The 27,672-nt window shown below is 41.1% G+C and overlaps 1 protein-coding gene across 5 annotated transcripts in view; it reads left to right on the top strand.

The window, feature by feature from the left end:
- The window catches only part of RASGRF2 (Ras protein specific guanine nucleotide releasing factor 2), a 233,544-nt gene that overhangs the window by 133,722 nt on the left and 72,150 nt on the right, over positions 1 to 27,672 (top strand). For 3 of the 5 annotated variants that reach the window (XM_057740270.1, XM_057740256.1, XM_057740243.1), the window contains 2 exons: positions 5,518 to 5,646; positions 8,410 to 8,499. In XM_057740270.1, coding sequence (XP_057596253.1) covers positions 5,518 to 5,646; positions 8,410 to 8,499 — 219 coding nt within the window. The remainder of the gene's footprint in view (positions 1 to 5,517; positions 5,647 to 8,409; positions 8,500 to 27,672) is intronic. The other 2 variants (XM_057740250.1, XM_057740266.1) reach the window with 2 other exon arrangements.

Here is a 27,672-nt window from a genome sequence, read left to right as displayed (position 1 = left end):
ACATGCAGCAAAGAATTCAAGAGCGAGCCATAGTAAAGTGAAGGTGGGTTTATTGAGAGAGATACGCACTCCATAGACAGAGTGTGGGCCATCTCAGAAGGCGAGAGAGGTGGCCCTGAGGTGTCTGGGTGGTTAGTTTTTACGGAATGGGTAATTTCATAGGCTAACAAGTGGGAGGATTATTCTAGCTGTTTTGGAGAAGGAGCAGAGATTTCCAGGAATTGGGCCACCGCCCACTTTTTGGTCTCTTATGGTCAGCCTAGGAACTGTCATGGCGCCTGTGGGTGTGTCATTTAGCGTGTTAATGCATTATGGTGAGTGTATAATGTGGCTCAAGTTCTACTGGAAGTCGAATCTTCCACCATCTTGGGCCTAGTAGGTTCTATTTTTTTGTGGTATCCTGTTCTTCTTCCTGGTTGTGTCATTCTTTTAATGGTTGTACTCTGCCCTTTTCCTTCCTGTCTCAGTTGGATGGAGGAAACAGGCAAACTTATGGGCAAAGGGAACCTATGAGCAAAGGGCTGGTGGTAACCCTAAGTGGTTAGAGCCATTTCTGAGAGCAAGAGTGATCATTGCTTCACAAAAGGGACAGCTTTTGTCCAGTTTTGATACTATGTACAGCTCTGTACAGGAGATCCTGTTACTAGTCTTCCTGGGACTTTCAAGCATCTAGTAAACTTTTTAAAACTCTGCTAAAGAATCCTGCTCTTCCTCTGTCGTCTTCTTTTTGGTCATCTTAGCCATTAAATGTACAGTTCAGTAGTGTTAAGTATATTCACATTGTTGTGCAATATATTCTTAGAACTTTTTCATCTTGCAAAACTGAAACCCTATACCCATTGAACAACTCCCCATTTCTCCCTCCACCCAGCCCTTGGCAATCACCATCTTCTTTCTGTTTCTATGAGTTTGACTACTTTATCTTCCTCATGTAAGTGAAATCACACAGCATTTGCCTTTTTGTGACTGGCTAATTTCACGTAGCATCAACTCCTCAAGGTTCATCCATGGCGTAACATGTGCTAGGATTTTCTTCTTTCTTAAGGCTGAACAATATTCCATTGCATATATACTCCATATTTTCTTTATCCATTCCTCTGTTGATGGACATTTGGGTTGCTTCCATCTCTTGACTGTTGTGAGTAATACTGCATTGTACATGTGTATGCAGTTATCTCTTCGAGATCCTGCTTTGAGTTCTTTTGCATATGTACCCAGAAGTGAGATTGCTAGATCATATGGTAATTCTATTTTTAATTTTTTGAGAAAATTTTTGTTTTTGATTGTGCCTACGCCATTTACATTCCCATCAACAGTGTACAGGGTTCTAATTTCTCTGCATCTTTGTCAACACTTAGTATTTTCTGGTCTTTTGATAGTGGCCTCCTAACAGGAGTGTGGTGAGAATGTTTCTTTTTTTTGCAATTTCTCAGAGATTGCATTTTAATTTAGCTAAGCCTTGGTCGTATGGATATTAACTTTTTTTCTTTAATAGAGGAGCAAACAAAAAATCTATTCCTTTCTGCATTATAGACTAAATACGTGTTGTAGTTCTAAAGGTCCTCAGTCAAGCTGCTCGTTACCCATCTTAATGAATTCTTACGCTTTAACTTACACGTGGATTGTTCCACAGTAGTCACCAAGTTCCCTAGCTCTGGTCTTCGAAGCCCAAGCCCAGAGTGCATAGCTATGGTCTGATGCCATATCATAACATCTGTCTGACCTGCTATCTCAGATAGAGGTGTGATCACTGGTAGGAATCAGTAGTTTTTCCGCAGGAGCAATAAGCTAGAAAAAGATTAGACTCGGGAAGACCAAGACAAATGAGGAAGAACCAGATCAAGCTCCCAGGGAAGGACATGACAAAGGCTGTAAAGACCTGTCAGTGCGGGTGTTGGGCAGAGGTGGGATCATTGTGGGCACAGCTAGCGGCAGCGGGAGAGCTTGTTATGTGGCAGCTCGGGTCGTTTCTGACCAGGGCCCAGCAGATGGCGGGGGCCTTGGGTAATGGTGTGGCAGAAATAGTAGGGTCTTTGTCACATTAGAGAAATAGCCAAAGCTGAGGGCTTAATGCTTCTGTGTCTCCACTGGATTTCCCCCAAACAAATGATTTGCAGTTACAATGTCAAGGGTCAGTTTATCCACTTGGTTTGTGGGGTAGAAATAGGATTTTGCAGTTCCTGGTCAAGGTTAAATGCAGAGCGCCTCTCACTGTGCGGGGGTGGGGACGTTCCAAGATTGTGTCCACGCATGGCCCATGGCACTGGTTGAAGCCCATTAGAGCCTCCCTCATCTCCAGAGATGTCCACTTCTCTGCCCCATGTCTTAGCGTGTGTCTTAGTCATGTGCACCCGCTGACACATCCCCCCCATCTATCATTTTTACCATGATTGCCCCCCTTGCAACCCTTCCATGAAACACTTTGTTTTTGGCCACTTCTTTGCATCTTGATTTCTTTTCCCTTTCTGTAGTTGTCTTCTGATGATTTTTAAGGTATTTACTTCCCATCTTGTTCTTAAAAGTATTCAAGATGGTAGTTCAAAGAGGCGCGTGGTACACTGGATTAAAACCAAAATAGGTGAGGAAATCCGGCGATGGAGACCACAGGTATGGTTAGTGAACAAATGAATACTGTGTGGTCCTCTGCAGTTCTTAGAGTCACTCTGACTTTGGTTGTGAATGTAATCAGTTACATGATTCATATTGAAAGCTAAGAATAGATTGGCGTGCAGGCACATTTTTTCTTGCTCCTGAGACTTGAGAATAATTTATCCTGTGGATCCTCATAAAGGAAACACTGTGAATAGAAAGCTTAGAATTAATAGTGGGATCTAGGAAGCTCTGTGGCATTTTTCTAAAAGGTGAAACAAAGAAATTATAGATTTAGTTTTTATTTTGCATTGATGTGTAGGTAATCCTGATCATGAATAGTTCTAGAAAAGTCATGGATGAAACGTCAGCCTGACAAGTTCAGTGTGTGTGTGTGTGTGTGTGTGTGTGTGTAGAAGCCAGGAGTGCTGCTGTGTTAAGTCTGCTGTCTAGTCTTGAAAATTCCAGTTGGCAAGGTAAAGGGAGACAATGATCTGTCTTTAATTTGAAAGATGTTTGTGTGTGCTTTGCATAATGTTAACACTTAAAACAGTTGGCAAACTTGAATAAGAAGCCTGAGCCAAGAGTTTATACATTTTCTGCTTTTCACCTCGGGTTGCAGCTTCACACACCTCATTGCACAAGATCAGCTTCACCATTGGGTCCATACTGAGGTCATGGGTCTCTCTCACTGCTGTCCAGCTAGACAGTTTCATGGTACCCTCTTTGAAAAATGCTAGTAACCTTTGTCCAGTTTTATTGTCACTGCAGTTATGGTGCCAGCCTTGCAATATTTCCTGGCAAGAGAACTTCAAATGACATGAAGAGAAAGAAGAGAAATAGGAACTATCCCTCAAAATGAGTGAGACTGTGAACTTCAGAGGGAAAAGTAATGCAATTGGCTTCACCCCCGTCCAGTCCCCAGATCTATTCCAGGCTCACCCAACATTCCTTAGTGCCCCTCTTTCTTCCTACCAGTAAGTCCCCACCTTCTGCTATCGTGGGTTCTTCTAAAAAGCACAAATACCAGCCCAGCTCACATCTACCCAATGGGGAGGTCTCAACCAAAAATATAACCGACAGCAGGCAAGAAAGGAGAGCCATGGGCCAGGTCACTCACTGTGTGTGGGTCTCTTACCCCATCAGTGTTCTCGTGGGCCATGGCTGTGCAACCCAGTCTAAGCATTGCCACATGACCCGCACCACTAGTGTCTGTTTCTGCATTCTTAGTTTGAAAATTGCCTGCCTGTGGGCTGAAAGGGCTCCCAATTTTAGCATTTGTTTTGAGCCCACATCTGCCCACTTGTTCTGCAGGCAAAGCTGTTTGCATGGAACTTGATTGGAAGTGAACTTTCCAGAAGGAAGCACTTCTTTCCCCCTCCCAGGCTGGCATAGTTTCTCCTCTCTGTAGGTGCCCATTTGCTTACAAAGTTATTCTCTGCTTTCCTGTTCTTTCAGTGGACTTTCAGGGCCTGTCCATCTCTCTTGCTGGGAAGTTTTTTGGGTTCAGTATAATTGCTGACTAAATGATTTGCTCATTTGCCTCAGAGGAATGAATGGTTGAATCAGACCCAGGACATACATTTGATATTCTGCTTGCTCTAGCAGAGCAGATGCCTTCTATTACTGAATTTTGAGGGAGTTATTTAGAAAATAATAAAACTAACAGCTAAGCACTGATTTTTATTTTGTCTCCATCCTGCATCATTGCCAGCTTGACTGTAATTATGTCATTCAGGGAGAAATTCTAACCATTTCCCTTCCTTGGCCCCTTTGTGTTTCAAAAGAGCTGAATTGGGGCCATATTTCTAAGGAAGTAAATCATATGCAAGTGTAAAAATGGCTTTTATGTGAAGCCATTAGGGATTTTGTCAAGTTTTTCGAGTGAAATTTTGAATGGAATGGTAGAGGGAGTTGAGCTGAGAGTAGTTCCGCTGACGGGTAATGGAAAACTAGTGGAGGTGACACAGTTTTTACCAGTTGATGAAAAGCCCAAGGAAAAAGAAATAGAAGAGTTGTGAGAAGTTTATGCCATTCTTGTAGTGCTTTTCCTTAAAAGAACACACACAAATTTGTAGTTTTACCTGGTTAATAAGCTAGTGTGAGGGGTGTGGTAATAGCTTAAATGTGACCCTGGGGTGACATTTCTTTTACTCATGGGATGTTAGCTGCACTGAAGAGGCTCAAATTATCTTAAAATCTCTCAGCTGTTCATTGTAAAAATTTCCACTTGCCTCCTGCTAATCTGTAGCTCTAGGACAGAACAGGGCTACCCAATAGATATTTCTGGGCGGGTGGAAATGCTGTTCAGTACCACATGTGGCTACTGAGCAATTGAAATGTGGCCAGTGCAAGCGAGGAAGTGAAGTATTCACTTAAATTTGGTTTTCATTTACATTTACATAGCCACTTTTGGCTAGTGTTACCATGTTGGACGGTACAGCTCTAGATCCTTAGGAGCCCCTAGAGCTTGTTGAGGGGTGGGAGGGGGCTACTGTGGTAAAGATTCAGACTTTAATTGGCTTAAGGGAGCAACCCAAGCAAAGAACTAGTGAAGTCCCAATTTTCATTTACAATGTGGAAAAAGTGCCTCTTTTCCCATTCCAAGAAGGCAGAAACATTCTGGAGGACGGGGAAGCTGCTGCATATCTTCTTTTTATCAATAACATCTGTTGTGTTGAACAGAAGGGTCTGGGGAGGGTCAGCCAGGCTCAGCAGGGTCAGCAAGGCAGGGGTGGAGACGACCCAGTTAGATTTTGTGTCATTAACATTCTTCCAGGAGGAGTGACTCGATTTCATGATATAGTCGTTTAAAAACATAGACTAATATGAAATGCTTATTATCCATAATGAACTTTTGTGTTGCGGTGCATGACAAGAAGCTCTTGAGTTCACGACCTGGTTGTTAAAATTCATGATGTTTTAAAGCAGCAGTCCTAGAGTCTACGCCAGTGGACCGAGCAGGAGTGGAAAGCTCCCCCACACCAGATGCCACCGAACTTTCACCTTGCAGGTCGCCCTCTACTCCTCGGCACCTCCGCTACCGCCAGCCTGGAGGTGAGAGCTCAGAAAGGGACTGAGACACATATACACTACTATGTATAACACAGATTACTAATGAGAACCTACTGTGTAGCACAGGGAACTCTACTTGGTGCTCTGTGGTGACCTAAATGGGAAGGAAATCCAAAAAATAGGGGATATGTATATACATATGGCTGATTCACTTTGCTGTATGGCAGAAACTAACACAACATTGTAAAGCAACTATACTCCAATAAAAATTAAAAAAAGAAAAAAAAAACACACAAGTGAGAGATGATTCTCGCTCCTGAATCTTTTGTTTGCCTTACTGTTTCACTCCCCAAATATTTTTCAGTCTCAGTTACGAAAATTAATTGGAAGCACATGTTACTGTCGGGCCAAGTAGTGGAAATAAATGATTAGAGAATATGTCATTAGGATAACTAATATTTGACCTTTGTCATTGCATGGCACTTTGTGTGGAGTAACCTGAATCTCAGGTTAACCTCTAAAGCCTGTTCCTAGTTGCTAGTTGATTGAATCTCAGTGCTGGTTTTACCAAAATGTTCCCAGACTCTGATACGTTACCATGAATCCTAGTGTCATTTATATTAAGTAGGTTCATCTGGGACAGAAAATTGTGGGGAGACCTTATTAAGAACACTATTTCAGCTACAATAAAGGCCAGTTGCATGGGACTCCAATCTTCATTTTTGCTAGTGGCAGAATCTGGTATATTTCTATAGTTATGAAAATTGTAAAATATATCCCATAATTTGTTTTAGAATATACCAAATGTTTTCTAACTGGAGGGAAAATTGTCAGAGCAAAAGACAGAAATCTTTTAGCTCTCCATTGCTCAAATAAACATATCCAAATAATAGTTGTTTTAGAAATGTTTCCCTTTTTTCTTCTTAAGCCAATTATTTCAAGTTGGAAGGGAAAATTATTCAATTATGAAACCAGATTCACCCTAAGTAACCCAAGTAAAATGTAGACATTTTCTGGCTCTCATATTCCTGCTTCAAGTAAGGCAGTTTAGCAAAAGACAGAGTGCATGGCTCCAAATGGTCATTTCCTTTGTAGCTGTAGCCACATGGTGGAAGCTGTTTTCATTACCATCACCTCCGAGAGAAGCTGGCCTGGGTCAGGCCATTGTCAGCAGATTTGCCTTGGTGGATGTTAGCCCTTATCCATCAGGGCTGAGTGGGCTGATTTCAGGCTCCTGGTCAGTCATGGGTCACCCTGACATTTGGATGGTTCTGGAAAACCAAGGTGACAAGCTAGACGCCCCTGGCTTATTATGGGACTGCCATGGAATTAGGCAAATCTCTTTACTGTTCTTAGAGGCTTGGTCAGTCCAGGCCTTGGCAGCTTCCTTGGCCATTGCCACAGGGGACAGACTCCCTTGATTTCATCATAACCTGTAAGAGTTTGGGGCCAAAGCCTATGGAAGTAAGACTTTACCAAGGCAAGAGTTAAATGCTGTCCACTTGGTTACTATTATTAGAGCTCTGTCTTATAGTGTCTTTTCATATGTTTTATATTCATTAAAATTTTTTTTAAATGTATGTAAGCATTATTTGGAAATCCTCATCCTGCTTGTGGATTAACTAAGTTCTTTGTTTCTTCCCTGATCTGACCACATCCCAGATGTACAGGAAGGATGACACATCTGTGATGATACGGTGGCTGCACATGGGGACAGCACTGCACATTTTCTCACTGTGTAGCTGACATTTTGCCTGTGCATCTGTCTATGTGCCACCTTGTTCCACAAATGCTTTCAGGCTACTGCTGAAGAAGAGGGTAGAGCTGTTCTGTGCTTTGGTGCTTGGGCACATTAAGCAGCTCTTTGCTTCCCCTCTTAATTGTTTTAAGCATGACTATATACCTTTAGGGGCAAACTAATAAAAAGCACAGAATCACAGTGAACTGTCTTCACTAAGAGCCTGAGTGAGAAAGAACAGTGGGGTTGGCACCAACATTATCAAACGCCCTGTGTAAATATCTGAGGAGTGAGAGGGACTGCAAAAAGGTGCTCAGTGCATCCTTCGATTTCAGGACCCGTCCCTGTTTCTAAAGGTGCTTTGAGAAAAAAATGTCTATCAGTAACATGTAGAATATTTAAAAAAAAATTATATTGAGATAAAATTCACATACCATAAGATTCACCCTTTTAAAGTATACAGTTCAGTGGTTTTTACATATTCACAAGGCTGGGCAGCCATAACCACTATCTCATTTCAGAACATTTTCATCATCCCCGCCCAAGAAACCCTGCGCCCGTTTGTAGTCACTCCCCATTCCCGTCTTCCCCCCAGCCATGGAAACCACTAATTTACTTTCTGGCTCTATAGATTTACCTATTCTGGACATTTAATATAGTGGGATCATATAATATGTGACGTTTTGTGACTGACTTTCACGTAGCATGATGTTTTCACTGTTCGTTCATGTTATAGTATGCATTCCCTTATATGGGAATATTTGATTTGCTTATCATTTCATCAGTGGGTGGACATTTGGCTGTTTTTACTTTTTGGCTGTTACGAGTAACACTGCTGTGGATGTTCATGTATAAGTTTTTGTTTAGACATATGTTTTCACTTCTCTTGGGTCAATACCTAGAATGGACTTGCTGACATAGAATCTTGTTATTTGCCTATTCATAAGGAGAAAACAGGGCATTTGGCCCGACCCTTCATCCAGCGCAGGAATGAAAATGAAAATTTTCTTTACGTAATGTTATGCATCTGCCTCACCATGCCATTTCCATTCTTTTTAAATAACCAGGACAGACAGCTGACAACTCCCACTGCTCTGTTTCGCCTGCTTCTGCGTTTGCCATCGCCACGGCTGCAGCAGGACACGGCAGTCCACCCGGTGAGTAGGGGCGAGCAGCTCAGCTTAGACACATGGCAGTTCGTGGTAAGTCAGCGGCCCTTGCCTGCCAGCGTCTTCATGATGCACTGGGCAGCGTCTTAAGAAAGCAGATTCCCAGCTCTCAGTTCTAAGCCAGTGCGTCTTGGTGTGAGACTGTCTTATAGAAGCACCTTCAGGTGAGTCTCACACAGGTGGCCTGTGGGTAACACTTTTAAGAACTTCTGTATCACAGAAGGATGTGTTATTTCTCTCATGTTGTTTTATGGAGTTATGTAACCTTTTTAGCCAAATTTTTGAGAACACCTGTTTCCCTTTTAATTGAGTATAGTGCTAAAAGCACATGCAAGGTGGGAGGGAGGGCTTGTGGAGGGGGTGGGGAGGAGGGAGGGATCTATGGCTTTAGCGGACTCATAATTTATTTCCAGTAGCTCCACGATGCTTTCTGAGTTGCTGTCAGTTAATTTTCAGGGTAAAGAAGTACTTAAAATAAAAGCACAGTATTTTAAATAGAAAAATTGTTTTCATCATCTCTGTCCTCTCATGAGCAAGGAGGACATTATGTTAAGATAAACCCATGTGTGGTTTAAACAGCCCTGTTGCTGTGAGTGTCTTCACTTAAACTAATTCTATAGGCTCTGGGAATGTTGGTGTATTTTGTTAATTAGCCATTGCTCACCTACCACAAAGAAGTCCATTTCCAAAGCCTGTGAACCTGTATTCAACAATAGTAACTGGTAGGTACTGTGTGAAATCTTTCTAAATTGAAGTAAGAATAGAGAGATATTCTATAATGAGCATGAATTACCATAGCAATTGTATATATAGACACATATATACACGCTTTCATGCATGCACACACACACACACACACATATATCCCATGTGAATGGAGAATCTTTGCACATTGACTCATTCCACATCTTAAATATCTTACCCCACACACTTCACTGGATGTGGTCAGGCAAATTGGGGATGTTCTTTACCCCAAATATTCCCAAAACCTTCCTCCCAATTCCCATCAGTGTAACACAGTACAGCCTATAATGATAATAAGATTGGTGTCTTCTCAATTCAGTTGGCTTCTGTTGTTGTCTACATGTTATAATAATGAACATTTCTTTGGTGAAATAATAAAGGAGTCTTCCCTACACTTTCAGCAGAGTTGGTCATCAGCTGTGATTTGCTAAGAACTTCTCCTGTCTTTTGTTCTCACAAGCTAGTCTGTTTTTGGAAAAAATGAAGTACAGAGCTTCCTCACAGGCTTCTTATTTTAAATATGGCCTGTGAGGGAAAATAGTTTTTAGGTCAGTTCAGGATGAGCCTATTTCCCCATTTGCTGGAGGCTGGGTTGGGGAAGGCGCCTTTTTTTTTTCACCTGAGATTGAAGCAAAATTCTAATGGAGAATGGCTTTGGGACTTTGGCTTGTCCATGCATGATGGGCCAGAGGATAAAGTAGCGAAAACAGGCAAGTCTCCCTAAGTATCTGAACACAGCTGCTGCCCTGCTGCCGGTCTTCCTGCGTCTCCCCGGCAGCTGAAAGAGTCTTAGCAAGAGAGCTCTCCTCAGTGAACCAGCTGAGGAGGGGCAGACGGCTGACTGATGACAGCCAGCGCTGCTAGGTGCAGGGTAGCTTGGTCCTCCTCTTTATCACGCTGCTGCTGATGTTGCCTATAATGTGGTCTTGAGCCACATGATCTAATTTTAGACATAATTGAAATAACGAATGGATTTGGCAGTGTCTGTGGTCCCGCTGTCAAGGCAGCAAGTTGCATAGGGGTCAGTTTCAGTGGCTAATGGTGGTAAGAAAGGGGATCTGTTTTGGAGTAGGGCGCAGGATGTCCCTGGAGCTTGGCTGCTCCATGGTTCCCACAGGAGAGTCCACCTGCCTTGGAGAACTGGGCAGAAGGACTCGGGTTCAGAGGTCACTAGGGCAGGTAGGTGGACATGGAGCAGAAAGAGAGGAAGTGCTAAGAAGATGATCTGGACTTCTTGGCTGGTCAGGGAGAGCCTGGTGCTGCCCAGAGAAGCCCTAGACCCAGACGAACAGGTGTCCGAAGGAAGGGAGTGCTACATAACATTTAAGTCCCCAACCGGGCTTTGTGTTCACTCTCTGAGCCAGGAATTACTGACCCGAAAGTGCCCTAGAGCGTGGAGCTCTGCAAAGGTGAGCAGGAGGGAAAGTTGTGTAGATAAGTGAACATCTCATGCTCGCATCCATCTTTCCAGGCCTGCTTGTCTTGTTGCAATATGGGCCCACCTGGTGGTGCTGCTCTGCTGTGTGTGGCTTATAGCCCAAAACAAGGTGTTGTGCGGCCAAGACATGTGGTCTGCAGTGCGGGCTTCCATGTTTCAGGCTCCCTTCAGGTTCCCTCCTGCTTTAATCCTCTCCCATCTCCCTGTCCCCAACCTCTACCTCCATCAAAAAACACAGGAATCTGGAAACTCTGGGTTAGAAGTGTCAATTAGTGATTATACTTTCAAATACTCACTCCAGGCACTTACATGTAAGCCATTTCTCTTTAATGATTGCTTAGAAGGTAATTTTACAGCATTAAAAGGAATTTAAACTTAGAGGATGGAAAGAAAATTTTCTCCACGAAGAGGCCAAACAAGATGTGCGTGCCTGACTGTGAAGGCAGAGAAAGCTGATTTATCTGTGGAAGGTGGCCTGGAATCCGCTCAGGATAGCCAGTCCTGCCCCTTGGGTCTGAGCCTGCCTGATTTCCACACATACTGGAAAAGCCTGGATTTTCCTCTCTGGTTTCTTTTAGGACCTAAAGCCTGTCCTTTCCAAAGATGGGTTTTTCTTCCTCCCATGTCATGCCCCCTTTCCTTGTAGACCAACAGGAGTACCTCTGTTGGAGAGGAAGGAAAGCCTGATCTGTGGGCACGATTGTGACACAACTGATTCTTGTTAACTTCACCTGGTGAAGATTTCACAGTTTATTTAGTGCTTGCCTTCCAGTTGGCAGCCAAGTTACATTAGGCCTACCGTGGGTGGATCCAGGATTTGTGGGGTCTAACACTTACACAATTTGCCTCAAGGAAAAGAATATAAAATTACAAATAGAAACCTATAGAGCACCTCGCAGGGCTTTGGAAGAGGCCCATACACACTGAGAGGCCTCCAGGCTTAAGCTTCATTGGCTTCCTGGTAAATCTGCTTATGAGTCTAGTCCTGATCATTCTTGGAATCAGGACAGCGTTAGGAAATTTTGATCCCAGGGTGGTGGAGGTGGGAGTGGGACCAGTGATCATCAATCAGTCAAATAAGTGCTTTTTTCAGTGGTGGAGTTTTAACTCCATGCAAGATTGAGACAAAAAACAATCAGTGGGGCCTTACGAGCCACCACACTGGTTGAAATGTATTTCCAAGCATCTGCTCAAATTTAGGAGCTCTGCATTAAAGTAGAATTAAAATGTGTGCGTTTCAGATGACTGCTGATACAGGAAATCTGCAGGTGCAGTTTGGATATAGTTATGATATGAATAGAAATGCAAATCCAGTGAATACACATATCAGGGCATATCTCAGTGCTTACATACACCTGAAGCTCTGGGATTAATGATAGAGTTTATGAAATGATCTAAAATGAAATATGAAAGTGTGAGGTGGGTTATTTTTATGAGAGTAGAAATAATGGCAGTGGAGGTACTACAAGCAACTCTTGATTATCTGTGAGAAGATTATAGGTTTTACCATTCTATGCAAGTCAAAGTAAATTAACAAAGTAGAGGAATGGTTGAATGCATTTATAGGAAAATTAGTGGCACAGTTACAATTGCTTAGAGAAATAGTGAGTTCTTTATTGATGGTGACTTGGTACTTGTGAAAAAGATAATTCATAATCTGTTTTTTCCTCTGTTAAACCACTCAGGCTTGTATAGCCAATAGTAAGTCTGAGCTTGGTGTGAACTGGGCTTGGACTCACTTTTTAAAAAAACCAATAACTGGTCCCACCCCCAGAGATTCTGACTTGATTGGTCTGGGTACATCCTGGCATCAGGATTTTTTTTTTTAAATAAACTTTATTTATTTACTACATTGTGTCTTCATTGCTGGGTTCAGTAGTTGTGGCCCACGGGCTTAGTTGCTCTGCGGCATGTGTGATCTTCACCCCTCACATGGGGGAAAGGAAGATCTTTCCAGACCAGGGATCAAACCCATGTCCCCTGCATTGGCAGGCAGATTCTTAACCACTGCACCACCAGGGAAGTCCCTATCAGGAGCCTTAAAGTTCCCCAGGTGAGGCTTATGTGGAGCCAAGATGGAGAATCACTAAACTAGATGGAGAAGGTGTATTTGTTCCTTCTCTGGTTGTAGTATTCCTACAACCAGCTTGAGACATATTTTCTATTGTTTTTTTTTTTCAAAATGTATAAAAACCATTTTACAATAAAAATGTCTTGAGATAGCTAGCTGAAGTTTGGGAGACAGAATGTATCTAATTTTAATTTTTAAATGAAAACATTATTATCCCTATTATTAATGAAAAACAAAGCTTTGGCAAACCACATGTGAGTTAACAATGATTCCAAGTCTCATTTTAAATTATTTATTTTTAAGTTTCATGTGTACAACATTGTATTTCAGCTTCTGTATTCACTACTGTGACGGCAAGTTTAATTTCCATCCACCACTATGCAGTTGACCCCCTTTACCCGTTTTACCCTCCCCCATGTCCCTTTCCCCTTGGTAACTATTACTCCTTTCTCTGTATCTATGTTCATTTTTGTTTGGTTTGGTTGTTTACTTTATTTCATTTTTTTATCGTCCTCATATGAGTGAAAACATATGGCATTTGTCTTTTTCCACCTGACTTGTTTCACTTAGCATAATACCCTCAAGGTCTATCCATGTTGTTGCAAATGGCAAGATTTCATCTTTTTTTTATGGCTGAATACTATTGTATTGTGTATATATACTACATCTTTACCCATTAATCCATTAATGAACAATTAGGTTGTTTCCATATGTTGGCTATTGTAAATAATGCTACACTCATAAGGGTGCATATGTCTTTTTGAATTAGTGTCTTCATTTTCTTTGGATAAATACTCAGAAATGGAGTAGCTGGATTATATGATAATTCTATTCTTAATTTTTGGGGAATCTCCATACTGTTTTCCATAGTAGCTGCACCAATTTACATTCCCACTACCAAGGTATGTATTCCCTGTTCTCATCATCCTAACCAACACTGGTTATTTCCTGTCTTTTTGATAATAGCCATTCTAACTGGCATGAGGTGATATGTCATTGTGGTTTTGATTTGCATTTCCCTAATGATTAGTGATATTGAACATCATTTCATGTGCCTACTGGCCAGCTGTACATCTCTGGAAAAATGTCTACTCAGATCCTCTGCCCATTTTTTAATCAGGGTGTTTGTTTTGTTGTTGTTGAGTTGCATGAGTTCTTTGTATATTTTGGATATTAAACCCTTATCAGATATATGATTTTCAAATATCTTCTCCCATTCAGTAGGTTGTCTTTTTGTTTTGCTGATCATTTCCTTTGTTGTGCAGAAGTTCTTTAGTTTGATGTAGTCTCATTTGTTTATTTTTGCTTTTTGTTTCCCTTGCCTCAGGAGACATATCCAGAAAGATGTTGCTAAGACCAACGTTAAAGAGTGTACTGCACATGTTTTTTTTCTAGGAATTCTATGATTTTAGGTCTTACATTCAAGTCTTTAATCCATTTTGAGTTGATTTTTGTATATGGAGTAAAATAGTGGCCTAGTTTCATTCTTTTCCATATGGCTATCCAGTTTTCCCAACATCATTTATTGAAGAGGCTATCCTTTCTTCCATTGTATGTTCTTTGCTCTTTTGTCATAAATTACAATTGTTTCTATATTTGTGGGTTTATTCTGGGCTCTCAATTCTGTTTCATTAATCTGTGTCTTTTTTAATGCCAATATCATGCTGTTTTGATTACTATAGCTTTGTACAGTTATCCCTCGTTTTATTGCACTTTGCTTTATTGTGTTTCACAAATACTGTATTTTTTACAAATTGAAGGTTTTTGGCAACCGTGTGTCGAACAAGTCTATCAGCACCATTTTTCCAACAGCATTTGCTCACTTCATGTCTCTCTGTCATGTTTTGGAAATTCTCTCAATATTTTAAACTTTTTCATTATTATTATATTTGTTATTATGACCTGCATTCAGTAACCTTTGATGTTACTGCTTAATTTGGGGGTGGTCCATGAACCACATCCATGTAAAGATGGTAAACTTAATAGATAAATGTTGTGTGTGTTCTGACTGCTCTACTGACCTGCCGTTCCCCTCTCTCCCTCTTCTTGGGCCCTCCTGTTCCCTAAGACACAACAATGTTGAAATTAAGCCAACTGATAACCCTACAGTGGCCTCTAAGTGTTCAGGTGAAAGGAAGAGTTGCATGTTTCTCACTTTAAATAAAAAACAGGATATGATTAGGCTTATTAAGGAAGACATGTTGAAAGCCAAGATAGGCTGAAAGCTAGGCCTCTCGCACCAGTTAACCAAATTACAAATGCAAAGGAAAAGTTCTTGAAGGAAATTGAAAGTGAACACATGAATGATAAGAAAGCAAAGCAGCCTTATTGCTGACATGAGGAAAGTTTTTGTGGTCTGGATGGAAGATCAAACCAGCCACAACATTCCCTTAAACCAAAGCCTAATCTAGAGCAAGGCCCTAAAACTCTTAAATTCTGTGAAGGTTGAGAGAGATGAGGAAGCTGTAGAAGAAAAATCTGAAGCTAGCAGAGGTTGGTTTATGAGGTTGAAAGAAAGAAGTTGTCTCCATAACATGATAGTGCAAGGTGAAGCAGCAAGTAGATCTAGCTAAGATCTTAATGAAGGTGCCTACACTACACAACAGATTTTCAATGCAGATGTAACAGGCTTCTACTAGAAGATGATGTCATTTAGGATTTTCATAGCTAGAGAGAAGTCAGTGCCCGGCTTCAAAACTTCAAAGGACAGGCTGACTCTCTTATTAGGGACTAATGCAGCTGGTGACTTGAAGTTGAAGCCAGTGTTCATTTACCATTCTGAAAATGCTGGGGCGCTTAAGAATTATGCTAAATCTACTCTGCCTGTGCTCTATAAATGGAACAACAAAGCCTGGGTGACAACACATCTATTTACAACATGGTTTACTGGATATTTTAAGCCCACTGTTGAGACCCATTGCTTAGAAGATTCCTCTCAAAATAGTTCTGCTCATTGACAATACACCTGGTCACTGAAGAGCTCTAGTGAGGCTGTGCCGTGAGACTAATGTTATTTTCATACCTGCAAACACAGCATCCATTCTGCAGCCCGTAGAGTAAGGAGTAATGTTGACTTTCAAGTCCTATTATGTGAGAATTATATTTTGTAAAGCTGTAGCTGCCATAGATAGTGATTCCTCTGGTGGATTTGGGAAGGGTTAATTGAAAACTTTCTGGAAAGGTATCACCATTCTAGATGTCGTTAAGAACATTTGTGATTCATGGGAAAAGCTCAAAATATCAGCATTAGCAGGAGTTTGGAAGAACTTGATTTCAACCTTCATGTATGACTTTGAGAGGTTCAAGACTTCAGTGGAGGAAGTCACTGCAGATGTGGTGGAAATAGCAAGAGAACTAGAGTCAGAAGTGGAGCCTGAAGATGTGACTGACTTACTGTGATCTCATTGTGAAACTTGAAAAGGTGAGGAGCTGCTTCTTACGGGTGAGCAAAGAAAGTGGTTTTTTAAGATGGAATCTATACCTTTTGAAGATGCTGTGAAGATTGCTGAAATGTCAGCAAAGGATTTAGAATAGTACATAAATTTAGTCGATGAGGAAGCAGCAGGGTTTGAGAGGACTGACTTCAGTTTTGAAAGAAGTTTTCTGCTGTGGGTAAAATGCTCTCAAACAGTATTGCATGCTACAGAGAAATTGTTGGTGAAAGGAAGACTCAATCAATGTGGCAAACTTCACAGTTGCTTACTTTTAGAAATTGCCACAGCCATCCTAGTCTTCAGCCACCAGCACCCTGGTCAGTCAGCAGCCATCAACATTGAGGCAAGACCCTCCACCAGCAAAAAGATTACGTCTTGCTGAAGGCTCAGGTGATGGTTAGCACTTTTCAGCACTAAAGCGTTTTTAATTAGGGTATATACATTATTCTTTAGACCTAATGCTATTGCACACTTAAAAGACTGCGGTATAATGTAAATATAATTTTCACATGCACTGAGAAACCAAAAAAAAAAAAGAAAAATTGTGTGACTTACTTTATTGCAATATCCGCTTTTTTGCCGTGGTCTGGAACCAAACCCACAATATCTTCAAGGTATGCCTGTTGTATAATTTGAAATCAGGGAGTGTGATACTTCCAGCTTTGTTCTTTTTTCTCAGGATTGCTTTGGTTGTTTGGAATCTTTTGTGGTTCTGTATAAATTTTAGGATATTTTGTCCTCTTTTGTGAAAAATATTGTTGGGATTTTGATAGGGATTGCGTTGAATCTAAAGCAATCTGAAGATTGCTTTAGGTAACATGGACATTTTAACAATGTGAAAGAAACTGATGAAGACACAAAGAAGTGAAAAGATGTTTTGTGCTCACGGATTCTAGTCTAGTTTTTAGACACACACACACATATGGACTGGAATTAAAATTTTGGAACTGAGAAGTTACATCTTTTTAAAAATTTTTTAATTTTTTAATTGAAGTATAACCGATTTACAATGTTGTGTTAGTTTCTGGTGCACAGCAAAATGAGTATACATATTCAAAATATATATATTCTTTTTTCATATTCTTTTTCATTATAGGTTACTACAAGATATTGAATATAGTTCCCTGTGCTATACAGTAGGACCTTGTTGTTTATCTATTTTACATGTAGTAGTTTGTATCTGCTAATCCTAAAATCCCAATGTATCCCTCTTAATTAGTGTGAGCCCACAGAGCAACTAGGAATGCTCATGTCAGGGTCATTGCATTCTCTTCCTGGGACGATGCCCACAGCAAGCCAGATCACATGGAGCACCTCCTCTGCCCATCATGTGTTTTTGATAAGCCTTTCAAGCAGACCCAGATCCTTGTTCCAGCTGGCCTGAGCACCCTCTTTCCTAACCCTGTTGCATTGCCAAGTTCTCCTTCTTTGTGCTGCCCTTTCCTGAGCTCCACGCAGACCTTTCTGCTCTATTACTGTCTCTCTTCAGCAAAGGTACAATGCCGTTGATTGTGCCTTTTCACTTTTCTGATTTGCTCACATTGCTTAATTGCTACTTGACTGCAGTACACGTTCATCCATTTCAGAGCCAGGCAGGTAACTGAAAGAGGGGCTGGAGAGCTGAAACCATGTGAAAAGGGGGCAGGCACTGTTCAGCTCCCCCTGGGTTTTGCCATGACGGAATACAGACGAGGGCTGGCAGATCTGTTTTCTTTCTTTTCTTTTTTAAAGAAAAACCACAAATCTGGATATTTGTGTGACATCTCCTATTTTAAAATATTGGAAGAGAATTCATACTCTTTAAAAAATACTGTCCAGGCCAAGCAGAGTACTTCTGTGGACCACGTTTGGCTTGGCTGTGAGCCAGTATGTGACCTCAGATTTACTGTAATCGTTTAAAGCTGGAGTTGTAGGCTGATCCAGCTGAGAGTTCCTGAGACTTACCTGAATACTAGTAATGGACTCCTGAATCTCCCCCGTCCTCCTGTCCCTAAACTACTTCCTGTTCTTTTGGCTGGGCTATTTTACAGGAAGTGCATCTCCTCTTGCCCACTGTGGCTTGACTACTTTTGCTTGCACAGAGTAATCTTATCTCAGACATCTGGAGGGTGCTTCATTTGTCACCCTTTCACCATGGAAGGGATTTCAGGGATTGTCTTTCTTATTATGCAGATTTTGAAGCGTGTGAGACCCAGAGTGCTGGCGGGCCTGACTCAGGTTCTCACAGTGCCTGAGAATGAGGCTCAGATCTGTTCACGACAGACTGCTTCTTTCTTTGCCCCGATAGTGCGTCTAATCCCACATTTATTTCAAAAAAGAACAAGATCTTGGGAAACTTGAGTTACATAATTTTGTTACTGACTCTTGATCCTGTCTTTGTCTACAGCATAAAACCCATTTCTTTCCATCTTCTTTCCACCTCTGTGTCTACCTGGCTTTCATCAGACAGATATAGCAGCACGGTAACTCCAGAGAGATGAACCTGGGTGAAATTAGTCATCTGTGGGTAGAATCTTACTTAGCTAGCAGCATTGAGGGGCCTGTGATTTCTTTTACAAGACTGAAGAAATGAGGGTCTTAGTACAATGATATAACCTAGTCAGAGGAAGTATTTACCTCTGTATTGAGAATTGGATTACATTTGCAGTAAGATATTGATTATTACCATGAATTACGTTAATGTCACGTATATACCCCACTGTTTGTTTGTTTGTTTTCAGGATTCGTGAGAACACTCAGCTCTGTTTAAATAGTTTTGCTATTTAGTGAGTGAACTTATAAGAAAGGCACAGAATATGAGCAGTGTTGTTTATCTAACTGGCATTTGTAGGTTGTGGCTTTACAATTCCAGGAAGACCTGAAGAGGCAACTTAATAACATGTAATTAGCCTGTTTTATCTTGTAAATGCATCATAATTGTGGGTAGTTTTTGCCGAGGGCCTCTCAGAGGTGCAGCCACATCTTGCAGACCAGACCCCTATCCTGGGCTTCCGTGCTGGGCATTTCTGAATGCAGAGTACACGGTTGCGCTTATTATCAGCACGTCAGTAACAACAGTAAAGCCGCATGATCTATAGGCTGTGCTGTATACCAAGCACTGTCCTAAGCTTTCCGTATGTTAACTGACATGTGAAGTAGTCACTGTTATGATACTCATTTTCCAGTAGAGGAAATTAAGATACAGCGAGTTCAGTAAGTCACCTGAGGTCATGTAGGTAGTAGGTGGCAGATTCGAATCGTATCATCTGGCTAATGAAAAGAGGACAGACAGGATCTAGACCACTCCTTAATTTCTCTTTATTTTTGTGTGGACAGGACTTCATAACTTGCTTCTCCTAACAAAATTCAGCAGAAGTGAACATGTGTGACTTTGGAGCCTAGGTCCTCAGAAGGCAGAGTGGCCTCTGTCTTGGTCAGTCTCTCTCTTGGATCACTTGTTCTGGGGGAAACAAGCTTCCATATCATGAGGAGAGGCCCATGGGACCAGCAAGAAACAAGTAGGCCCCCTGCCAAGAGCCTCATACATGAGCTTGGAAGTGAATCCTGCAGCCCCAGCTGAGCCTTTGGATGCCTGCAGCCCTGGTGGACATCTGGCTTGCCACCTCAAGAGACACGCTGAGCCAGAGCCACCCAGCTGAGCCACTTCCAAAATCTCATCCTAAAGAAACTGTGCGATAATAAATGTTATTTTCAGTCCGTAAATTTTTAGGGTGATTTGTTGTGCAACAGTAGATAGCTACTGCAGGTGGTATCACAGTTGCCAGTAAACCTTGGCAAAATTATTCATAATCAAATTGAGTTTAGGGAGCATATTTTCCTATTGGAGAGAGAAGCATGTCTGGACTGTTCCTGTAGGACAGTATCCCCTGCGCTTATTCCCTAAAAAATTTTGAAATGGATTTCAAAATTTAAACATGTAGCTTAAATCTACCTTGTATTTCACAATCTATAAACAGTCTTTCTTTTCTCCCTTCACCTGTAGTGCTCTGAATTGAATAGACTGATTTTTCTACTGTTTGAGAGCTGAGAGCTGTTTGATTTGAACACAGCTGTTGCTTAGCAATAGGAAGGAACTTAATGGCTCTACTCTTTTCTGCAAACTGAGAGGAGCCTCCCTGTGTAGCTATTGTCTGTCTGTAATGCTGAATTTAAAATTGTAATTATCATTTTAAGATGAAATTGAAGCTGGCCTGTGTGACACATTACACTCACCCTAGCATCTCAACCACCCAGGGGTTGGAATGTCCCAGTTTGAGGCCCCTCTGCAGAGGTCTCCTGGAATCATGGGGCATTTAGAAGTCTAAGACAAAGCTCTAAAGAAGCTAGTGAATTCCTCATTGGTAGGTGGTTTGTATTCTCTAAACCCTGACTTTGTGATTCTGGGACTGAAAACTTGGCTCTTGAAATGTTGTGACTAGAAAATGGGCCAGTGATATTAGGGAAGGGGCTATGGTGGCGTGGGGATGCCAAAGAAATTTGGGGGAGTGGTTGGGGGTGGGAATTCTAGCTGCCACTGACCTTACTACTCAGCTCCGTTGGAAAGGCTCCTAGAAATGTCAGCTGCTTTGGATTTGTTAAACAAAAGGTCTAAATCCAGTCGTTCATCAGAGAGGTTGATCTTGAGATTCAGAAATCTCTGATCAGATTAAAAGCATTATTCTTTCCCATTCTTTGGATTAAATGATGACCAAGTTTATTTGATTTTGTTTAATCTTCCTTTAGTTGTATGGGTCTTTCCATGTGTAAACTGTGCCACACCAGGTATTGTGGAAAGATACAAATGAAATCGAGGCATCGCCTCTACTCTCTGAGAACTGGCATTCCCATTGAAGAGATCAGATGAAGTAAATTTCAAATGATCACGATGTAAACTCCAGTATACTGATAATAATCAGTATAATTATTGGCCATGTTAAATTCTGAGCTTGAAAACCCACAGAAAATGTCACATTAGCAAAATAATAAGCCTTCAGTGCATGACCCTAAAAGAAAAGGTTAATATAGTTTCAAAGTATTTCATGCACTCACTCTTCCAATTAGTCAGTTTTCTGAAAAAAGGTTTTTGGAGCTTTCGTTTGTTTGTTTTGTTTTTGTTTTTGACTTTGAGACAGCGTTTTCCTCTGGATCTTCATGTTATGGTCGCACATTTCCTGGTGTGTGTTATAGTCTTAGGAGTTGAGCTGGTTTTACGTTAAGTGGAGGCAGTGTCTGTCATACTGGAGTAAATTAACGTCACCAAATTTTCTACACATGCATCAGAATAAGAAGTGAGGAAAATCTTATACAAAGTATATTTCAATGTCTTCAAAAATCAGGAGCTGTAAACCTACAGAAATCCTGAAATAGGCTTTTGAAATACAGGTAAATAATAGTATCCTGATATGTTTTTGCGTGTGTGTCTGTTTTATTTTTCTTTTTTTAATAAATGTAACAGTCATGGCCATGCAAAGAGCTCATTTTTAAGATATTACAGTAAGTCCCCTACATAAGAACCTTCAAGTTGTGAACTTTCAATCACATTAGTTAGTTCACGTGTCTGGTGTACATCATCACGTGCGTGCATCCTCTACAAGTGGTTGTGCTTTTGTGTACTTTACTGTGCAGTACTGTATAGAGTACAGTAGTACAGTGTCTTCATTTTAAGCCGAAGATGTCCGGAAGCAAGCATGAAAGCAGTGGTGATGTAGCTGGTACTGCTAAGAAGTGCCAGGAATTGGAGGCCCAGAGAAAAGACAAAGAGAGACAACAGGAAGAAGTAACTGAAGAACTGAAGAGATTCAGGATGTAGGAAATGGCAAAGGGATTTTCTTTATTTGAGGAGGCACTGTTAGTTTTTGAGGCACAGGCCCCGAATGTAGAATGGTGCAGGACGTTTGCAGCAGCTGTTCAGAACACCATCCAGTGCTACCGTGCGTGTGTGACGAGGAAAAAAGAGCTACTGCCCAGACGTCCCTGGATTGCTTTTTCAAAAGGGTAGATAGAACTGAATCCAGCAAGGAACCAGAACCTGTGCCGTCAACCTCAGACATGCGTGACGTTGCAGCTCGCCCTCCGTCTCCTACTGCTGACAGTCCTTCAGCTCCACCATCTCCCACCTCCTCTCCCTCCTCCAGTCAGGAACTCCTCTTGCCTGTTCACTGGATGCCAGCCCCTGGATGCCAGCCGTTGTACTGTGCTACTGTACTTTTCAAGGTACTGTACTGTAAGATTGAAAATGTTTTCTTTATTTTTTGTGTTTGGTTTTATGTACTATTTGTGTGAAAAGTATTATAAACCTATTACAGTACAATACTATATAGCCGACCATGTTAGGACTAGTTGGGTACCTAGGCTAACTTTGTTGGACTTACGAACAAATTGGACTTAATGAGTGCGCTCTTGGAACGGAACTCATTCGTATGTAGGGCACTTCCTGTATTGGATCACAAGCTGTAAAACCTCTGAGGCTCGATGTTTAATCAGGTGTCGCATTTGAGTGGCAGCGGTGTAGATGTTACCTGCCTATAATCCTCCTCCTCTTTACAGACTTTTCTTTGGGCTTGTTTCTAATTTTCAAGATCCTGTACATAATTCAGAATTAACTCAAAAGAGTAGAGCATCTTAGTCAGGATGAAGCTTCATCTGGCAAATAATGTTATGCTACCAGAGTTAGTTCTCTTGATCCCTGGGGATTGTGTGGAAAACAAGCCCCAGTCCCCTTTAGAGGCAGGCACGAACGCTAACAGTCTTAGCAAAGGCTGGAGTTTCCTGCCTCTGTCTTACCTACCTTGCTCCCTGCAGTGTTAAAGATGTGTAAGTGATGTTCTCATCCCTTATTTTCTATCCTAACAGTATGGGTTTATGAAAACGTAATCCTCCACCTCCTGTTTGTATACTGCCTTACAGTTTGAAAGCCCTTTTATACAGTGTGTGTGTCCCTCACAAGGCTGGGCCGTGGAGAGGTAGGTATTGTCTTCCTCTTCTGACATAGAAAGAAACAGGCTCCGTGAGGTGAATTGACTTACTCACAGGCGGTTATAAATTGCAGGAATAGGCCCTGAGTCCAGGTCTCTGGACTCCTGGTCCAGTGCTCATTCTGTTTAGCCCAGTTACTTTTGTAAAGTGGTATTTCAGAGCCACACCTCTGAAATGTCAAGGGACAGCTGAACAATGAGTTGGTATCCAATTAATTGGTATCCAATTAATTAACTGGTCTTTAATGATTTTATGATCTTATGACTATCGGCAAGGTAGTGACTGGCTGCTAGGATTTAATGATGAATCATTACATTTCTTATCCCCAAATCATCTTAATCATATCCTTAAACCACAGCTTGCGTCAGGTCCTATCATCCTCCATTTTAAAATGCTTGAGCATCTACAAACTACTATATATAAAATAGATAACTAATAAGGACCTACCATATAGCACAGAGAACTCTACTCAATACCCTGTAATGACCTATATGGGAAAAGAATATAAAAAAGAGTGGATATATGTATACGTATAACTGATTCACTTTGCTGTACAACAGAACCTAACACAATATTGTAAATCAACTATACTTCAATTAAAAAATTAATTTAAAAAAAAGGCATGACATGACCTATGGGGAAATTTAAATCCTCAAATATGTCCAAAATGGAATCTTTTTTTTTTCCTTTTCCCTCTATTTTCATTCCTTCTGTCTCTACTCCTTTATTTTCAAACCAGAAACCTGGCATTAGCGAAGTCACCTGAGATTTGGATAGAAATTGCAGTGGACTGGTAGATCAATCTGGGGAGTATTGCCATCTTAACAATATTGATTCTTCCACTCCATTATCACAGGATATCTTTCCATCATTTAGATCTCTTAAAATTTCTTCCAATAATGTGTTGTAGTTTGCAGTGTACAAGTCCTGCATTTATTTTTAAAAATTTATTCCTAAGTATTCTTTCTGATGTTATTGAAAATGAAATTGTTTTTTAAATTGAAAAAAAAAATGATTTTAATTATTAACCATCTTCAAACCTGAATCTCAGCTTCCTTCCCTCTCAGATTCAGTCACTTCCTATACATAAGGAAGCTTTAAGGATTGCCTTTTATTCCTGGTTTCCTCTGTGTGTTTCGTAGTGTGTGTTTAATTTCCCAGCAGGGCTCAGGGCCTACCACCAAAGCATCCCTGAGGATGGTTCTTGGATACTGATTGACACACAGAGAGATATTTTTTTAGGGATTTGAACATATTTCTTTGTTCTCCTAAACATTCCTTTAGATAAATATCATGGCAAATAGAAGAAAACCCTGAACTCACCAACCAGATTTTACTTATTTACTTTGTCATTTAAAAATCCACCCTCCATGCATTTCCTTGAAATACATTCTGCCATTCAGCTACCTTCGATGGTGACTTAGAGATAGAAGCCTTTTATTTTCAAAGGTTGACTGTCCTCTCATTTTCAATTTTTTAAACAGCTTTATTGAAATATAATTTATATACCATACAACTCACACATTTAAAGCATACCATTTGATGGCTTTTAGTGTTGGCCTGCCATCTTTAATGGAATTCCAATCTAGGTTTCGAAAACACTCAGGCTGTTAGCTGTGGAAAACATTTGAGTTAGCATCAGTGATGAACTCAAAGAGTGTCTGGTCTTGCTTGGCACTGTCAGGTGGGTAGAGGAGGCAGTTAAGAAGCCACCCTTATATATGTATAAATACAACTGATTCACTTTGTTGCACAGCAGAAACTGGCACAACTGTGTAAAACAATTATACTCCAATAAAGAGCTTAAAAAAAAAAAAAAAAAAGCCACCCTTGCCCTCTTGGGAGTTAACAGTTAGTCCTGGGGATTTGCACTTCTGTTCTTATTACGTCGAGTGTGGGAAGAAAGTTCGCATGCCCCCTCCTGAGAACAGCGCTTACTGGAGAAGCAGATTCTCATTGCTGGTGTCTGGTGATCTAGCTGTGCAAAAAGAAGTTATTCCGGGAACAGGGGCCATGCGGGCCTTAGAGAGAACGGGGTATCCGCGAGAGCGGTTGTGAAGGACTCTCCAAGGAGTCAGGATTGAAAGTGGTTAAGAGAGTGGATTTTGGTGTCAAATAAACCTGTGTCCGAGTTCTGCCACTTGCCTAAGCTGTGTGATCTAGGGCAGACTCTCTGAGTCTCACTTTTCTCATCTCTGCGAACAGCGAGACTAATGATTGTACCTCCCTCAGAGAGCTGTCACGGGGATTAGAGGAGATGATCCATGTGCAGTTCTTAGCATTTGGAACCAGCTAAGCACTCAGTGAATATTTCCCGCTGTTATTATTGGCTGTTTCCTCCACATGATTTATAAGCTTCTTGAGAACAGGGACTGTTGTGTTTACCATTAGATCTCCAGTCCCTGTCATCATAACAAGCCAGAGTTGAATTCGGATGAATGCCTTCTCCTGTCACCCATTTATTCTCTCTGTCGTCTCACTCATGTGCGTGCATGTGTGAGCCTGCAGGTGTACACATGCACACACACGTGCATACCATACCCCCTACTGACTATTTTTACATGGGCAAAAACTAGTAAAATAACTGCAAAAGAGTGTGAATTATGTGTCATCCCATGGTCATTGATGAAAGGAGCGTAGTGTCTGGACACAATCAAGAGACTTAGAAATAGCTTTGTTAAAGGAATCTCTGCTACATGATGGTATCCATTACAGCTGACTCTTGTGTATTATGACAGGTAACTGGGGAGAGACGAGGCGAGTGGCTCACCAGTATGTTTTTGTGGTAGTAATAGTAGGAGATGCTTAGGATTTGCACTGGACTATTCCAGAAGGGGGAGGGGTCTGAGAAATGTTAGTGTAGACATTTTTGATGGCCTATATATAGCACCTGGTGAAAAAGAGAGAAGCCATGCAAACGGTTAAATTGCAAGTCCAAGGCCTGAAAGACTGAGTTAACAATATAATGATCTCAGTTCACAATTAGCTAAGTGTTTGGTGTCAGCAAGAAATCTAAGTGGGGAGAACCAAAGAGAAGGGACTGATGTACTTCCCAGATGAGCTTGTCCAGCCCCTCTCACCCCTAGAGAGGTGACCCTGAGCTTATTTATTTATACCTCATGTCATTTAGGAAAGGACTTGAGGCAACTCCCTGGCTGCACTGCGAGTCAGAAGACATTGCCTGGGCTCCATTCTGGATAGAGTCCAAGGGCAATTGAGTTTCGGTCCATAGGAAGCTGGTATCTTAATAATGAAAATTACATTTGCAATTTTCTATCCTGAAAGTGTCACACATCCCAGCAAACAAATCTTGCACAAAATGTTGCCATTGTCAAAGGCGAGGTCATCTGACATGGTGTTTGCTTTCATGCACTGGCTGTACTTTTTGGTGGCTTGAGGGGCCAGTGCTCTGATTGCCTGTTGTGTTAGCCTCAAGTTCTGGGTTAAGTCAGTTACTAGCTCTTTTGGGCATCAGTTTCCTCATCACTAGAAAAGGAATCGGTGTGTCTAATTTATTGGAACTTTGAGAATTAACTCACTTTTTTTCCAGCACAGTGATAATCAGAAGGAAAGGGGCTTCATGAAGACAAATTTGTGGTATGGGTTGCAGAATGGCAAATGAATTAAGCCCCATTTCCTGGTACTTCCTGCTTATTGACACATTCCTACCGCTTGGCTGTCCTGTGCCAGAAAGAGATGGCTCTGTCGGATCGTGAGAATTCTGAGAGTGGAAAGGCAGGAAGTCTGGGATCAAGGAGAATATCTCCAATATGACTGAATAGCTTTATTTCACCTACTGTGGCCAGTTCTGGTATTTTCTTAGGTAAGGGTTCCTTCAGACTTCCCCTGACACTGCCCTAGCCGTGCTAGTCTGTCACAGGTCCAGAAGCTGGAAGTGACATTCCCGTGGATGATTTTCATAGGTAGCATCTTGGACCATATCCAGGGTTGGACTCAGCCGTACCAGTGCTACAATTGTGTATATGCTCCAGAATAGTTTCCAGTGTCATTCAGTTCAGTTTATGATTTTTCAGTCCTGATTAATTTTCATGCATAATGATTATAATAGTTTGTTCATTTACGTTGAAGTACTGGAAACACTAGATTTTTCTGTAGTTAGAAGGATCTTGAGAAGCAATACTAAATCTCTGGAACAAAGAGGTATTTTCGTTCAAATTCAAATAAAGATTATAGTTACTAAACACAGCCTTTGGACAATTATTGCTAATAATTTGAAGCTGTGACTAAAATCCTCAATACTCCTTTGTCAATGTATGAAATGATTTAATGTATCTAAAAAGAGAAAATAATATCCAAATTTAGGTTATCCTTTTTCTGTTCGAGTAAAGGTGGGTAGTTTTTTTGTGGTATATGACTCCCTTCCCACTACAAAGCTATCAGATTCAGAAATAGGGTGACTTTGTCTACTACAGATGAAGAAATTATTAATTTAAAATCTTCCCCCAAAGCAAATCCTAGACCTAGATGGGTTCACTAGTGATTTCTACCAAACATTTAAA

This window comes from Hippopotamus amphibius, chromosome 1 (assembly GCF_030028045.1).
Source record: "Hippopotamus amphibius kiboko isolate mHipAmp2 chromosome 1, mHipAmp2.hap2, whole genome shotgun sequence".
NCBI lineage: Eukaryota > Metazoa > Chordata > Mammalia > Artiodactyla > Hippopotamidae > Hippopotamus > Hippopotamus amphibius.
The sequence above is the reverse complement of the archived record's forward strand: the minus strand, read 5'-3'. Positions and strand labels throughout refer to the sequence as shown.